Genomic DNA, 16,990 nt, shown 5'->3' with positions numbered 1-16,990 from the left:
TCGTATATACCCATAACAAATGTTTAATTGGCGCACAAGCACAGGTATTGAACGGATTTGACTGGTAGTTGTTAATTTACTTGGTGAAGCTCATGTTTCCAAGGCATCTGCTTTTAAAATACTGTGCAGCATTGCTCAGTTATACTCTTCATGCTTTAGTGTCTAGATGCCTTGCTGCCACTGACTCGGCCACATAGTTTGGGAATGGACTATCTCTGGATGATTAATCAGTGGTGACAGCTGAGCTACACACAAGCGTTAAAAAGCTCTTAAAGAGAATAAAGGTAGATCAGCATGGTATTTTGGAGTATGCGGATCTTTATTTTGAGGGGTTGGGTTTGTTTGGTGAGGGATGTTGAGGTGAATACATTTATCTAACCATTTCTTATGGACTGTTTTTACTCTTCCACTATCCTGTATATTTTGAAAGCCTAATCTCGAACATTCTTCAAAGCATTGACTTGCAACAACAGCAAAACTCGTAGGGATGTCGCTATAGATAATATCAGGTCATAGGTTCCATTAAGAATGTCTGTTCATTAATAAAACTGTGTACATATTTTAGAAGAAAGGAGTCCCTATGACATCTTTGGAGTGAGATGTAAATGCTTCATTTTCTTATCAATAGGTTAGGCAATGAGATGGAGGGAGATTTACAGAACTAATAGTTTAAAATGTCATGAGTTTTCAGCTTATAAATAGTTACAGGTCTAGCTGAGATCATGTTTTATCAGAGTCTTCCTCTCATTGGATTTTTTTTGTTGTTGTTGTTTCTCTTTTGGTTTGGTTTTGTAGTGATATACCTGGTCAACAGATGAACTTGGTTCTGATGAAGTCCCTGGATATGCTGGAGGACTGCTGCTTTGACACCAATCTGGAGTACACGTGAGTTTCCTTTATTATTTATGAAACCTTATTTTGAGCTCCACCTTTTTAACTCATGCTTTTATTCCTTAATTCTACACAGAAGAGTATAAAGATAGGATAAGGAGACAGCCTGTTTTCAATACTTCTACAGAATCACCAACTCATACAGTCTGGAAAGGACCTTTGGAAGTCCACTTGACTCAGTCATGGACTTGGGCTACATTGCCCAAAGCTTTACAGTCAGAGCGTGAAACCCCCAAGGTTGGAGAACATGTCTCTGGACCCTGGCTCTGCTTTTGGACTGCCCTTATCTCCATGTGAACATCTGATGTTTCAGCTTGGGCCCACTGCCTTTTGGCCTCCCACCATGTAAGAGCCCAGAAACATATCCTCAATTCTTTTCTGTCATTGCTTGAGATAACTGCTAGGTGCCCCTCAAGCGACACATATATGTGTACAATACAGTGTGAGCTACAGGAGCAGCTACCTCATTTAGCAAATTTATCTGGGAGAGCCATGTCATTAATTTAACAGCTGTGGATGGCATGTTGAATACTGAATGAAACAAATATATTTGATTAAACCAACTGAAGCTATGCCTCAGATGTCCCAAGGAGAGCAGTGGTCCACCAACAGGGCAAGAAATTATTGAAAGGCATTGCACGATTACTAGGATTGACAAACCTGGAAAAAAGCACATCTGTCAGTTGTCATTAGACATCTAACATAACATGGTCATGTGTTTCTTCCACAGTAGTCATTTCCCTTTCAAATCAGGGAAGAACTGCAGTATCTTGAGCGCCTCAGTGTGGGTGCATAAGGTTTTCTTTGATTTTGAGCATTACTTCCCTATTCACAGGAAACAGCAATAATTCCCTTTTGCCTTTGCTCTCCCTTCTCCAGGGGACTTTCTGAAAAGCTGTGAGGTGTCACAGCTGTGCACCATTGGGCTGTGAACCTATATAGCTTAAGTGAGGATTTGTGTTGTCTGTTGAGTGGCACAGAGTGAGACACACAGTGCACAGGGGATGTACCAGCTATGCCCCTTTGTTATACCTATTGCTGCTAGTTTGTGCAGCCTATTAGCTGGAGATCAAGGCCTCATGGAAAAGCCAAGCCAGACTTCTCCGATGGTGAGAGATGCCAGAAGAATATGAAACAATGGCAAGCAAGAGAGGGAAGATTGAAGGGTGGGGTAGTTTTTTATGCCTGTGGTTTTTAAAGGTTAAGAGTAAGTTGGTGTCTAGTATGAGCATTCTCTGTAAGCAAACAAGTAGTGTAAAGCTGTAAACATTGTGGACTCGTCCAAATTTTGCATTTCCGCACTTGTAAACTGCTATTCCAAAGGAAGGTCCTTTCCAGCCTTTTCATCCAGTGTGACACGGGCGTGGCCAGCTGTGAGACGTGAGCATTACACTGACCTTCTCATCAGTGTTTCACCCCTTCTAAACTGGTGATTCTCTTTTTCTCTAAAAACAGGCTGTCTGTTTTGAGCTTAGGTTTGTCAAGCAGCACAGGTGTGGGAGTCGGTGCTGGCTGGACTCAGATTGCCCCCAGTGGGAGGCAGGGCTCCCAGCACCCTGGTGCTCTGGCAGTATAACACTCAGAATGTGCTGGTAAATCTGAGGTATCATGTGAATAAAATGCACTTAAATACTCATTTTATGTAGTTCACAAACAAGGTGGCCAAGTGAAAGTAATTGTTAGTTTAAAAAAATTGTTAGTTTTAAAAAGGGGAGCAAAGTTTTAGTCTTGCTTTAGTCCCCACTATGTTTTGAGTCTCTATTAATAGAGTCAGTAATATAAAATTATGTAGCTCTAATGAGTAATTCCATCTTCTGTGTAGTTTTCTCAACAAGCAGTAGTGTAAACTTGGGTATAGAACTCTTGTGTATAAGCCACATCCTTATTTTTGTTGGCTGTTCATGAATTCAGATACACAAGTTGCTTAAAAAGGTTTATTTGATTTTCTTTGCTGGAAAAAGATACCACTGCCAAGACACCACTCCAGGTCTTCTAGCCATGCTCAGTCATCTTCATCCACAGTTACTGTAAAACATTAGCTTATAAATATGACTGAAGTTATTCTCAGAAGTTTCTTTTTCACCTAGCTGAGTAAAAGCAGTAACTCTTTCCATTTTTAAGTTGGATAGGAGAAGCTTGGAAGAATGCCTAAGATCCTAGCCACGTTCATTTGACTGCTCACTGCCCACTACATGCATTGTCAGGGAGATGTGTGAGGGGGAAAAAATTATCTTCAGATAAGAGTTGTTTCTTTGAGCTATTGTGGATGCGTGCCAGTGAGAGATCACTGTCAGAGTATTCGTGATGGCAGCCAGAACTGTTTGAGAGTGTTCTGACAAAACTGATGACTTGGAACTTGCTATGGGTGCACAGGTACAGAATTTAATAAGAGTTCTCTGTTCCAGAATGGAATTTCTGGTCAAATATGATAAAGAGGCAGAGACTATGAAGCTGTTTGTGCCAGATGCCCTGTTAAATTATATGCTTTGAAGCTGTGTTCTTGTTGCAATTTTAAATATCCAGAGCATCAGTTAGTCGTGCTAGTTATGCCTGCCCTGATGAAGCTGATCCACTGTTGCATATGCATATGAAACAACCTGTTGCAGGGGTCTGACAGCACCAGATTCTAATATAGCCAGTGAATCTGCAATTAGTATGTTTAACGGGGATATTCAGACTTTATACGATCAGGATAAATCACGCTTAAAAGTTTGGATCCGTACTTCCTTCATACTAGCTGATGTAGTTGTTGTTGGAGTTATTGGTTCTTAAGAGGCAGAAGGAATAATGGGCTGTATGTGTAGGATTTGTTATTTAAATATACATTTTCTTCTTATGTTCTTCTTTCATCCTGTGTCTCCCAAAAAACGTGTGTGAAATAAAAATCATTTGTAAAATCGACTATGGTAAGTAATTATACACATAGGGCTAGAAGTCTTCTTACCTAGCAACCTATGTTGGGGTTTAAAGAGAGTTCAGAGCAGCCAAAATGTACTTAATTGGTTTTTCTTTTGTTTTCTCTTAAAGCACTGGATGTATTTTAGGAGTAGGACTTGTTCTTTCGTTCATGAGCCACAGTAGCCAAACAGAATCGCGAGTGCATGTTTCCGCTTCATTGCGAAAACTCTGCAAATACCTGGACAGCAGTGAGGACCAAAGCAGATGGGTCCAGGAGGTATGAACTCTTTCAACACAAATTTTAAATCTTCCTTTTACTTTGTTGCCTCCCTTTAATAACTATAGTCTTTTTACTGAAGCTTTTTCTGTCTGTAGTACTGAAGTGCTTGATTTGTGTTTTTTCTTTCACAATATGTGGGTTTATATCTGCTGAAAAAACAATAATAGTAATAATAAAATAACCTGTAATTCTACACAGACATTAAGAATCTGCCTGAAAAGATAACAGCCCTTTGAAGGGCTTCATTAATTCCTTAACCCTAAATTAAATTGTTGAAAGTTGGGTCCTGAATAACTGTGGATATGGGTCCACATTGTACATATGGATATGTACAATTGTTTACTGCTCATCTGATCTACTAGAAAGCAGACAGCATGTTACTCTGAGAGAGAACCTTAATGCTAATACTTCCTTCTTCAATATGCCCTCTGTATCCTTTGAAAGCTGCTGTCACTAGCTAATGTGAATCTTGTACCTGTGCATGCTGCTATGGCCCTATTTGCTATTGTCTTTGTAAGTGTGTTTTAAAGACTTAAACCGAGTTCTGCTAAATTTGAGCATGCATTTCAGGGTTTTTTTCCCCCAGGATATGTCCTGTAAGTCTTGATACAGCCTGTGCACTTAGCCTATAACACTGTTGAGGTAAAACTTGATAATGAAAGCTGGTGAAATTGAAGAGTTTGCAACAGAAAACAGTCAGAACAAGCAGGTGTTTTGCACCCAAAAAGCAACCCTCTCTGTACGTGATGTATGTAAGCCCTCAGCAGCTGAACAGTTGAGTTGCATAATCCTCTGTTTTTCCTAAGGGAGTTAATAGGGACTGATAGTATTATTCTCTTCCTGCTCTTAGTATTGTTCTGAAAGCCCTTTATTAAAGGTCTTCTTTGATGGAGTTTAATTTTTGCGGCAGTAAGTCTGTGTTGGGGATTAGCCATTTGCAGTTTATGTTTCATGCATTAAAATGTCTTACAGCTATGAAATAATATATCTGTCACCAGAGATCTTCAAGTGCATTACTGAGTTTAAACTGATTTCAGTACAGCAACTTCTGAGATTAAAGGTAGCAGCTGTTTAACATCATGAGATAGTTTGGGATGAGAAGCAAAACCTACCCTTTCCACATAAAATCTCTGTAAGGAATTGTACAGAAAATTACATGAATAAAGTTTGGCCAGCATCCTAGGATGAATGAGAGGCACAAGAGGCTCTTCCAGAGCTGTAAATGGCTGGGATATAATCCTGTACTTGAGAGGTAATTTTGGCCTGCTGTAGCAAGAGGTGCAATCTGAGCATTACTGCTCCAAGCCAAATTGTTGTCCATCCTGCACAGTAGGTAGGTGCTCTCTACTTTCCCTATAGTCATGTGTTCTTCTGCTGCTTAACTTTGGTACAGAGCAGGTTAAGCAGTTGGCACACTTGCCTTGTTACCTTGTTGAGAGTTCAGTGTTTGTTTCCTTATTCTCCATAACCAAGACAGAAAAAAAGAAAAACAGCGTTGCTGGTGCATCCTTCTGCAAGGACAGGAGGCTAGTGTTGTGGGCTGTGTGTGAGGGAGAGTTCTACTATGGGCTCATTTTCTGGCCTGGTGGACCTAATTGTAGCCCTTATGGGATCACAGCATGCTGAGTATGCTTACATAAATAATGATCAGCGACTTGTGTTGAGGAGAATACCTACATTTGTGTGGGAAGTCAGAAGTTTGACCTCTGTAAAATCAGAAGTACTACCAAGCTTTAGTTGTATTTGTTTAACATTAACATTAATGAAGAATCTTTCAGAGAGAATAAACATTGGAAAGTATAAATTGACAAAGTTATGTCTTCTTATCATGCTGGCAGGTTATTCATTGTGAATGTTGCTACAGTGAATTTTATTAGAATTAAATCTTTTTCAGGTGCTTGCATATTCAGTGGCCTGTTCCTGTGTCTCTGCTTTCAGTGTTGGAATCATAGAAGCAGCTGAGGCTGAGGAGGCCATGAACAAGCTACGGACCTTAGCAGAAAATAACCAGCAGGTGCTTGGGTTTTGCTTCAGTTCTGTTTTTCTCTTATCTATTTAATATTGGATTCTGCTTTACCTAGACTGTAAGTCTAGGAATTATACTGATCTACTTTCATCCTTAACAAGTGTTGAGTGTGCTGTGCATACGATGCGATTACCAAGGCTACCACTTGATTCACTGATGTGTTGCCTACAGGTGTAGGCAATTACCAGATGGTGAAATAAAGGCAGGTTTTACGTGTTTGATTTCATTTAAAAGGGAAGTTGGTATTTTTGAGTTCGTCATGTCTTTAGTCCCTATATCCTGCCAATTTTTGTCTCTTTTATAGCATGTTTCTTAAAAATCTTTTTCTTGGTAGAAAAATACGTCAACTGTGCTCTTCTGAATTTTTGCTTTCCCTTAGCCTCCAGACAATACATCATAACCTTAGCCACAGCTTCCTCCAGATGTATGTTTCATCCCTAGTGTCCTAGGGTACCCCCAAAAAATGCAAAAAATAATCTCCATATCTTAGTGCAGGTTCTTTTCTGTTAAATGTTTGCCAGGAAAAAAAGGAGCCAGGAAGAGGCAAACATTGTGAATCAAAGCCTGGTATTACGCTAATCAGCTGTTCAGAATGTTCATCTGAAAAATAGGAAGTCAGAACAACCTGTGCTACAGCTTTTTATCGCCATATCAGAAAGTTTGCTCTAAAGTAAAGACTCTGTATGCCAAAGATCAGTATTTAATCTCAGAAAATCTCATGATGTTTGACATGAGAAAACACTTGAAATAAGCAAGCAATCCGGTGTTTTGGACAATGACATTGCTTCTAATTATTGGGAAATAATAAGTATTTAGGTAAGGTTTCCATAATAAATGTTTAAAAGAATCCTTTGTAAGATCTGTTTTTTAATGTGTCCTTTTCATCTTACAGATCTACAGTTTTGCTTTAGCTTTAGGTGCAGTAGTACATGGATTGTCATCTTGTGGTCATGGGAAAGCTGAAGACCTGAGTAACAGACTGATACCAGCCTGGATAAAAATTGTGCTTGCTGAGGTAAAGGAGTTTGAATTAATATGCTGGGTTTGTACTTGTTGCTTTGAGTTGGGTTTTGTTTGCTTGTTTGTTTGGGGGCGGGCAGTGTGTCATTTAAAATTAACAGTAGGGACATAATTTTCCTTTCTTCTGCAGGAGTGGTGCTAGGAAAAGTTACTGCTATCTAAACATACTGTTTAATTGATATTTGGAAGCAAAAATACATCTTTGGGCTGTTTGCTAAAGGAAAAAAAACCTGTTTCTCTTCTGCTCAGATGGTTTATGAGAAATGCTTATCTCAATGAGATCTTAATTTGGACATTTTTACTAATTTGTAACGATGTCCAAGGATAAAATCTAAATTATTAAATGAAAGTGTTTTGTGAAATTAGGTGGTGCTTGTCAAAATTAGACTAAAAGAATAGTGATTATATTGCCTTAGTTGCTACAATAATTTTAATTTATCTTGTTAGAAAAGTCAGATGTTTGAAATCAAACTCCAAACTTACACATTAAGATTGCAGCTGAAGGTAAGTATCAGTAAAGAAGCAGTGTTTTAGAGTTGAATTGCACTGGTGTATTTTGTGGAGTACAGACTGTGCTAGGAAAAAAAGTGATTTATCAATCTGCGATGATTTCAGATTTGGGGGAGTGAGAGAGAAGCTCTGTATAAAGCCTTCACTCATCAAGAGACGGATAAATATTATCTACCATACTGGAGTCTGACCTGAAAAGGCTGTTAGGATGAGAGGTGTACAATAGTTATGGTTTTTAAGTTGGAAGAAACAAGTATTTTTTCCTACAGTAGTGTTGTGTGATAACAATGACTCACTAGTCCTGAATTATTCTTCCAGGGTTCTCCAACAATGGAGCGTCTGGCTGCCGTCAGTGGGCTGGTTGCACTGGTGGGTTCTGAAGGAGGCATGATACAGGTGAGAACATGCAAGCAAATGGTACCTTAATCTCATGGAGAAGTTTGGCTTGAAGACAAGATGGAATGCATCTTCTCCATTTTTACGGGAGTGATTATATACCAGGGCATCACATTTTTGCAATAATTCGTATTGGGTATGAGCCAAGAGATATTGAATTGCAGTGGGTAAAACTGGGTCTGTTCCATGTTCCCATCATATGGCCCATGTGCAGTGCCACTGGGGAAAACTTTCCAGCCATGTGAGCTTTCTCCTTTTCTCTTCCACTCTGTCACAAAAAGGCATGTGTGCAAATGTAATCTGTCTTTTCAGGACCTGTTCTCTGTTTTGTTACATCTTTTTTTTTTTTTTTTTTTTGGCAGCTGAAATCTGAGAGCGTGCAGTCCTCACAGTTTCAAAGTAAGCTGAATGAAGTCATCAGAGCCCTTACACAGGTAAGAAGGTGGTCTCTCTTTCCTGCTTTGGATAATCCACTAGTGTACTGTGACACCTTGAACAAACAAGTCAAATTTGTTTGAAGAAACTACATAATGTCTGTGTCCAGCTTGAATGAGGCAGTGTAGGGAAATTTGTTCAACTTGTGGTTTCTTGTCTCAACAGATAATCAGTTTCTCAGGACAAGTTGGCCTTCAGACAAATGCAGCAAGACTTCTGGGATGCCTTCACATGTCCTGTTTGTCTTCTACCCGGAACAGGGCATCCGGTAAGGTGTTTTATTATTGCTCCTTAAAGAACATGCAGAAATAGCACATCGCTAAAAAGACATCAAGGGACACGTTACAGGCTTGACATGGCAGCCTTATTTAGTAACATGACAGCCTTTGAACTGGAGGTCTCATGGTCCTGTGTGCCAGCTCTAAAGGTTGAAGTGTGAAGCAGGAATCTGTGTGCTCAGTAGGATCTCCTGCATCTGCTTCTACCTGCAGATTGAAAGTAAGGTTCTAAGTTGTTCTCATCAAACTTGTATATTGCTTCTATATTTTTTTTAATAGGATAAACTGTAAAGAAGTTTTACACAGAATATGGCGCATGTGTTCCACACCTACATTATCCACTCTGTGCCTTGAAAATGGATTAATCTATTCTTTGTTTTAACACTTCCCACTGTATGAAAAAGTCCATACTTCCAAACTAGTCCATAACAAGAGCAAGCTGACTTTTTAGAATTGTCTTCTAGAAGATATCTTCTCTGGTTAGCTGAAGTAAACAAACTAGTGTTATGTGCCCTAGTCAATATATCATTACCTTCTGGTGTTGTTTCAATATCCATTGGTAAAATACAGGCAGGATTATGTCATTGATGAAACTATAGGCAGAAACTAATGAAGTTGAACCTGTTCACTTTGGTGTGAACTAAGTTGGGAACCAATAACAGAAAATGTAGATAAACTTCCTCATCTCAGAAAAAAAGATTGTCTGAATTTTGACACTCATGCCTGAGGTTAGATAGGTATAGAATGTCACTGTTGTATTAAATTTACTAAAATTTTGAAGCTCTCCCTTTCAAAGCTCAACTTGCATTGCCCAATATTTTTTTAAGGAAGTTCTTATCCCTGACTTTTTAGTTGGTGAAAGAATTTTTTTTTTTCAGACCTGGCACTTCTCACCACTTCTCACCACCAGAAATGTTCTTGCCTTAGAAGTGGAAAGGCAAATGCATCTATCAGTCTTGTGCTCCAAATACAGTCACCTACAGAAGTAGTTAGCTCAAACATTGCTCAATTTGGTCTTTAAAAGTACATGGGAGCAGAAGGTTATAATTTTTTGCTGATGATGTTTTAGAATATAAACAGTCCCTTTGTCTTCACAGTTCCTCCAGATTTTAGCTACTTACCTGTAAACAGCTTTATCAGGGCAGCCATTGACTTTGCCATTGAAAGTGGAAAGAAAGGTAAGAAAAGATAAAACTATAGTATTCCTCTGGGAAATTTCTTATGACTCTTAAGGGTGACCCTAATGACCTGCTTTTATTTGCTAAGAGAACTTTTCTAAATACTAATTTGGATGTTACTGATGCGGGATATTTTAACACAAAAATGAGTAACACTCAAAAAGATAAGGTGGAATTGTGTAGCTAGGTCTTTAGTTTTCTCCATTTAATTTTTGACTTCTTTTCCGGGGGTGAAATGATGTATCTTCCCTGTGGGAATGAAAGTCAAATCACTTTAAGCATTAGCTTGTGTCCTTGGGAATACTCCATCATCAGACCAACTTTATGCTGCTCCTTACTTTGGTAATCCTAGGTTAAGATTCTCTGTAACAGTGGTATTCTAACAGGTTACTACTATGTGTGATAAACACAAAGGAGCCTGAAGAAAGTATGGTCTTATATGAGGAAGGCTGATAAAGGTAGATGTCTTGGAGTAAAGTCTTAAGGGAGATAAAGCAGGGAGGATTACTCCTTTGTGGAGCTAAGTGAACTCACTGCTGTCCTAAGAAGCAAGTTTTGCTCCAAATGGATGTTAAAAATTGCCCATGCTTTGCCTCCAGGAGAACCGTATTAACTTGCTGTGTGGAAGTAACACAGTATGTAGCAAAGGTTAGCACTTACCTGACAATTTTCGTGGCCTGCACCAATAAGATGAGGAAGGAGAGCAGCGTCAGAAAACTTTGCTGTTCTCCCAATAGCAAATGCAAAAATACTATCTTACTAGATGAGGAATATCTGTAATTAACTCATAAATTGACTCAAGAACAAGTAACCAGAAAGTTTCTGTTTACCAGTAACAAAAAGCCATTTTAGACAGATTAATTTTAAAAATACAGCAGTTGATTATAAACAAGACATAGCTAATTCTCAGATGCAAAAGGAAGTAACAATGATTTCATAATGCTTTTCAGTTCTTTGTTACAGCTTGAACTTCAATGCAGTGTTCACAGTTTTTGGCTGAGTTGTTCAGCCAAATGTCTGTGTATAAAATTCAGGCTCTGATTGAATGTTCTGTTCTAGGTCCTGAAGCTGTCCCAGCTGAGCTGGTGAAAGCAGCATTGGCACCCATTGCATTAATTGGAGAAAGCCATCAGTATCCACCTGTAAACTGGGCATCAGTTCTTTCTCCTTTGATGAGGCTAAACTTTGGTAAGATTAATAGTTTTCTCGTAAGTCTTTTGTATTTGTCACAAGACTTCTTTACTAATGCAGCATTCACAAACTTTAGAGTCCACTTAGGGACTTGAAGTTAGCGCAGTTATTAAGTGTTTACTATGCTTTCAGGACCAACTTTTTAATGTTTGCAAGCATGTATTTGTGATCACCATGTGGACACTGCTTTAACACAAGAAAAAACTAAAGAAGATCAGAACTGAGAAATTTAGAGCAGTATTAGAAATTCCCTAAAGCACTGGTGAAAGTAGTCTGAATATTTCATTTGAATTATTTACTGTAAGAAGAATCCATCATGAAACAACATGAAATTGTATCCTATTTTCAGTATCTGCTAAATGCTTGGTCCAGTGTCCATGTCAGAGGCTACAGGCAACTTTTTCACATATTTGAACTACTTGGTAGTTCATCTAGCTATCACTAGTTTGAAATATACTCTCTACTAAATTCCACTGGCTGACAGCTTTAGAATAATTGAAAGAATTTCCTATACTGAGCTCTGCAATACTTATGAATAGCTGAAACTTGTTAAATGTATGAGGGATTTTTTTTCATTCCTGTTTTTCGCTTAGGAGTCTTACTTTTGTAAATGAGGGAATTTCCATAGGAAACAGTACATTTGTTTTCTTTTTAGACTTCAGACAGCATCATAGTCTACATTTTTATGCATAAGTTTTCTTCAGTAGTGTTGTAGAAGTTGCACATCCTTCTCTAGATTATAAATGCATTCAGAAATAGGTCTTTCTATGTGCTAATGAGCATATTCATTTTGTACTAGAAAGTATAATGCAGAACAATTGTATTATGACCTAACAGTCCACCTAGAAATGTGATACTCTTAGACACTTTTCTCTCCAGCAGCTGTATCATGAATATGTTTGTGAAAATTAGACTACATGCTCAGTTCTGTCGGATACTCTATGTTACTCATGTCTGAGAATTCATGACTGGTTTTGTGAACCCGAAGTGTTTCACAGATTCTACTGTGAAGATTTGTTCACATATAAACATGGAAGACAACAGATTGCTTTCCCGTCTTCCAGGGTTTATTGTAGTTGTTGCTGAGCAGAAACCATATTACATGATTGTAGTACTATGTTTTTCTTATTCAGTAGTGCTCTGAAGTGAACAGTCTTAGGCAAATCATGCATCTTATGTGTCATAAGATATATAATCTTATAAACTGTTCAAGATAGAATTATTCAGTTGTTATCTTGTTAAAATTTCACCCTTTCCAAGCTCTGCAAATTATTTAGTTTCTTTTATAAGATATTTTATTTAGAAGAACCTGACACTGCACTCTTAAATTTTTGCTTTGTTTATGCACTAATGTTAGTGAACTTTATAAAAGTCATACTGTGTTGATTGTCTCTTTCATTACTTAAAGAACATTTGCATTTAAGCAATATTTAAGCTTTATGCTGATGTTTAACAGTAATGGATCTTCTGTCTAATGGGTCAAATGCCAGTATAATACTTAAATTGTTTGCCTTATGTTGCTGTAGCAGTCATGAACTATATTGAACCCATGCCATTGCTCAAAGTACCTCTTCATCATCTTTATGACCAGTCACTCTATTAAGAAAAGGACTGTACCGGTCATTAAGAGGACTTTAAAGAGAAAAAAGTAAGGATTCCATAACCATCCTAGTTTCTATGCAAATTAAGGTCTTCCCATGTGCTAACCTGGAAAATGTTGCAACCAACCACCCACAGCGGTAATGGTGATTAACCTCTGTTTGTGACATATTATATGGACATGGGGTACTTAGAAGAGTAGGAACATGTGAACAAATGGTAATTACTCCTGCATTTGAGAGGAAGGGATATTGACTCATCTTTCCTTCTGTGGATTAAATCTTATCTTTATTTGGTGAAGAGGGTTTTTTTTTTACTTTTCTTAGCATTCCCACATTTTTGTTCTTGAGTGAATTGAAATTAACTTGGACAAATGCTGAGATTTCTTGCTGGAAGTGCATGAATGGGAAGAGGATTCTTCTAACATGTTAACATTAAAAGCCTTAAGTAGCACTTCTAGAAAAATAAGTTGTAATGTAGTGCTCTAGTAAAACAATAGCCCTTTTATTTTATGACTTGAGAACAAATTTAAGGCGGAAATAATTTCTTTGTAACTTACGTTTGTTTTCTTCTGTTGTAGGTGATGAGGTAAAACATCTCTGCCTTCAACTGGCTGTGACACAGGCCCAGTCATCTAAAAATGCAGCAATGCTTTTGGGCATGTGGGTGGCACCTCCTCTTGTCTACAGTCTCAGTGTATGTATGTCAGAAAACTTGTGGGAGTTCAGCACCTCTTTCCTATAGAATTCCTCAGTCATGATATTAAGAATGTCTCACCAGAAAAGGATTACTGGTTTCACAGTTCTTCAGAAATACTGTTTAGCAAGTGTTTATAATGAGAGAAATGTTATTCTGGGGCCTTGAAATTCAAGGCAGACTTAAGATCTGGTACACTGGTTTTACATTACTGCTTAAGACCTTTTTCCTCTCTCATTTTGTGCTGTAGCTCTGACAACCTGGAGACATAAGAAGAGATGGTATGTAGGGAGAAAAAGTATCTTTTATTATACCAGCTGATTGTATTAGAAAAAGGTCCAACTTAATCTGTGCAGAAGCTTACCTGCTTCTTCTAGCATTGTCTCTTGATCTAGTAAAATACATTATGTCTTGAAAGCGTTGTCTTAATTCTGTAGATTATTGACAGCAGGAGCTCTGGAACACACGCAGACGATCAATATGATCAGCAATGTCCAATTTATTATTTAAATGAGTTAACTTTTATACAGTTTAGTTTCTTCCGGGTACGTGCTTACAACAAGGTGATCGGATAACTCAGTCTGTGCACGCGTCTCATGCCTTCAGTTCATTTGTTCTGAAGCTCTGTCCATGCGGCCTGACATCATACGTGCCACCCAAAGTCCCTCCTATCGATCCGCCTTTAGGGACTTTCCAAGATTCTGCAGGTGTCTCTTTATCTCCAGCTTTCCCACAACTTTCTACTATAAACATACTATTTTCTCATACCTTATAACTATAAACACACAACTAACAAGTATAAACTCACATAGTTTCACACAGTCTGTAAGTATAAACACCACACAGCTTGCAACTTCCAAAGTTATGTCAAGCAAGACCTACAAAAATGCAGGAGAAATTGTTCACACAATCCTGATCTCCCAACAGTAGATACCCAGTAGTAGTAGTTAGTAGAGACTAACCTACAGTATGATCAGATTTGGGCTTATCCTCCATTATTTGGGCTTATCCTCCTGTTCTTCTGGAGGTACAGTGTGGACTCCATGGTACAGTATGTAAAACTCTCTTAATTCCACAGTAGGCTTGACTGCACAGTTCTGTCAGTTTATACAAGTTCAGGAGCAGGTTTGTGACAATTCTCAAAAAATTCATTGTGTATTTCTGTGACCTATTACAGTTCTTCAAGGGGTGTTTTTGTCTTATATTTTTTGATTCATTAGTCTTAAATATGTAAACAGTTGGTGGAAATGATAAGATATATAATTGGTAAGGTATCAAAAAAAAAGATTTTGTTTCTGAGCACCACATTGCCAGCTGCAGTGGGAATTTGAGGTCACAAAATCAGGTTAGCCAGTGTGTAAGCTCTGCATTTCTTACCAGTAGGTATTCATTCTTCCTCACTAGCTGGCAACATTAATGGTGCCGTGACTACAATACTTCTGTCCTTGGCTGTCTAAAGTGTCTGTATGCTTTGTGTAGGAATGCAGTGGGCCCCATGTAGTAAAATCATTCTATCCATACAGAGATGTGGTATTTAGGGTTCATTGAAAGTAAGTTCCTTGATTTTTAAGGAAAACAGAATGTTGACATGTTTGAACTCATCAAAAGTGGGAGGAAAAAGTGAGAGGTATTGTGATTTTAAGAGTGCTTTTTTAAGTGGTTTTTAAGCCACTTTTTAAATAATTTCATCCTTTATAACAATAGTTCAAAGTCAATGAAGAGGTAGAATCTGAAACTGAGTTAAAGTTTTTCCTTTTCAGATGAAAACTCAGAAGTACCTTTTCATGTCGCTGTCCCTGTGGATGCAACACGTTGCGGAAGACAAACTGCAGTCTTTTACAGAAGTGCTTCTGATACAACAATTTGAAGTGAAGAACCGCACAAAACCCCCAGAAATTTGCCAGTGTGTTCTACATGGGCTTATCCAGGCAATGAAACTTCCCAACCCTGCCCAGTTTTGCTGGAGCTTTCTGTGCCAGGCGGTGGAGAAAATATATGAGCTTCTTCCAAATGAGGTTCAGGTAAGGAATAAGTATGAGGTGTATGAACATTGTAGCTAGATATTTTTAGTGATGGTAAGTCCCATCTTTTTGCACCAACCCATCAGATTTGAAAAATGAATTAGTTGTACAATTTTTAATGATAATAGTTAAAATAGTAGCATAATTTCAACTGAAGTTACTTTTGGTTACTTCAGAATATGACATTGTGAACCCAGTTTAATGTGTGCTTCTCCCTCGTAAGTGATTTGGTAATGGAAAAATACACTATTAATGCTGAAATAGATGTTATTGAAACAGAAGCAGACAACAATTAGAAGGCTTTATTTTTTTTTTTCTCCACAAGCATTCAGTTTTTCACGGTGATTTAAAGAAGCTATCTAGCTACAGGTAGGCAGGAGGTAGAAAATACCTCCAAGGAAGGGCACTTTTTCATTAAAAATAAAACAAGCTCTTTGAAAGTATTCAACTGCCATTATTCTTGTATAATAAAGTACACTGAATTCCCCAGCAAATACAGAATTTCTAAAATAGATTAAGTAAAATGAGTCTTGAGACTAGAATACTGGAAATAGACATTTAAATATGCATTTACTTTTCTGTTTGCAGAGAGATGAACTGGAGATGTATATTGATGTAGCAAAATGTATCTCAGAAATGGCTGATTCAGAGGTTGATCGCATTGTCCAGATCTCAAAGGTAATTATGTTTTGATTCTGGTCTTTTATCACCAAATCACGCAAAACAAGCATACTTTATCATTTTGTTGTCACCAGACTCTTTTAGCTCATTAACAGCATTAATTGTCTTATCTGCTATGCAAGTAAGAGTGTTATGGATCTAATCTGCAGGCAAAAGTGCCTACAGCAAAAGTGCAAAGAACCCATATCCAAAACTTTCTCAACTGAAATACTGCTGTTTTCACCTTGGATCTTTGAACTTGGGAGAATTTTAAATAAGTTGGTCAGGTGGGGGTTGGCCTCTTCTCCCAGGCAACCAGCAATAGAACAAGAGAACAGAGTCTTAAGCTGTGCCAGTGGAGATTTAGGTTGGACATTAGGAAGAATTTCTTCACAGAAAGGGTGAATAGGTATTGCAATGGGCTGTCCAGGGAGGTGATGGAGTCACTATCCCTGGAGGTGTTTAAGGAAAGACTGGATGTGGCACTTAGTGCCAGGGTCTAGTTGACAAGGTGGTGTTTGGTCACAGGTTGGACTCAATGATTTCAGAGATGTTTTCCAACTTAATTGATTCTGTGATTCTGTAAAGTTACTTCTGTTAGCCACACAGGAATGATGTTAGATCTTCTTAATCCCAGATTGATGATGCAAACTGCAAACCGTGGTCCTCTTTGGTTAACATAACCACCTACTTGAAAAGGAGTGTAATTGTATCCTGGTGATTAGCTGTTCTTGAACTGGTGGATCCATGGTTCTCTTAAAAACGTGAAGTAATTGACTGGACATCCTTTGATTCTTGACTCTTGCTATATTTGCATTCACACTTAGAATGTTTCCTGATTAATATGGAATCAATTAGCAGTGGAATTCTTAGAGCTGAAATGCTAAGGAAATGACCTGTGTGGAAACACT

The 16,990-nt window shown here is 38.1% G+C and overlaps 1 protein-coding gene across 4 annotated transcripts in view; it reads left to right on the top strand.

Moving 5' to 3' along the window:
• FOCAD (focadhesin) overlaps nt 1-16,990 on the top strand; it is a 96,980-nt gene that overhangs the window by 73,626 nt on the left and 6,364 nt on the right. For all 4 annotated transcript variants that reach the window (XM_027722357.2, XM_039388793.1, XM_039388792.1 and 1 more), the window contains exons 28-39: nt 796-885; nt 3,919-4,066; nt 5,964-6,083; nt 6,988-7,110; nt 7,944-8,021; nt 8,384-8,455; nt 8,622-8,724; nt 9,832-9,912; nt 10,972-11,100; nt 13,283-13,398; nt 15,159-15,419; nt 16,008-16,097. In XM_027722357.2, the coding sequence (XP_027578158.1) occupies nt 796-885; nt 3,919-4,066; nt 5,964-6,083; nt 6,988-7,110; nt 7,944-8,021; nt 8,384-8,455; nt 8,622-8,724; nt 9,832-9,912; nt 10,972-11,100; nt 13,283-13,398; nt 15,159-15,419; nt 16,008-16,097 (1,411 nt within the window). The remainder of the gene's footprint in view (nt 1-795; nt 886-3,918; nt 4,067-5,963; nt 6,084-6,987; nt 7,111-7,943; nt 8,022-8,383; nt 8,456-8,621; nt 8,725-9,831; nt 9,913-10,971; nt 11,101-13,282; nt 13,399-15,158; nt 15,420-16,007; nt 16,098-16,990) is intronic.

This window comes from Pipra filicauda, unplaced genomic scaffold, assembly GCF_003945595.2.
Source record: "Pipra filicauda isolate LSUMZ 115617 unplaced genomic scaffold, ASM394559v2 scaffold68_size4259465_pilon, whole genome shotgun sequence".
NCBI lineage: Eukaryota > Metazoa > Chordata > Aves > Passeriformes > Pipridae > Pipra > Pipra filicauda.
The sequence above is the reverse complement of the archived record's forward strand: the minus strand, read 5'-3'. Positions and strand labels throughout refer to the sequence as shown.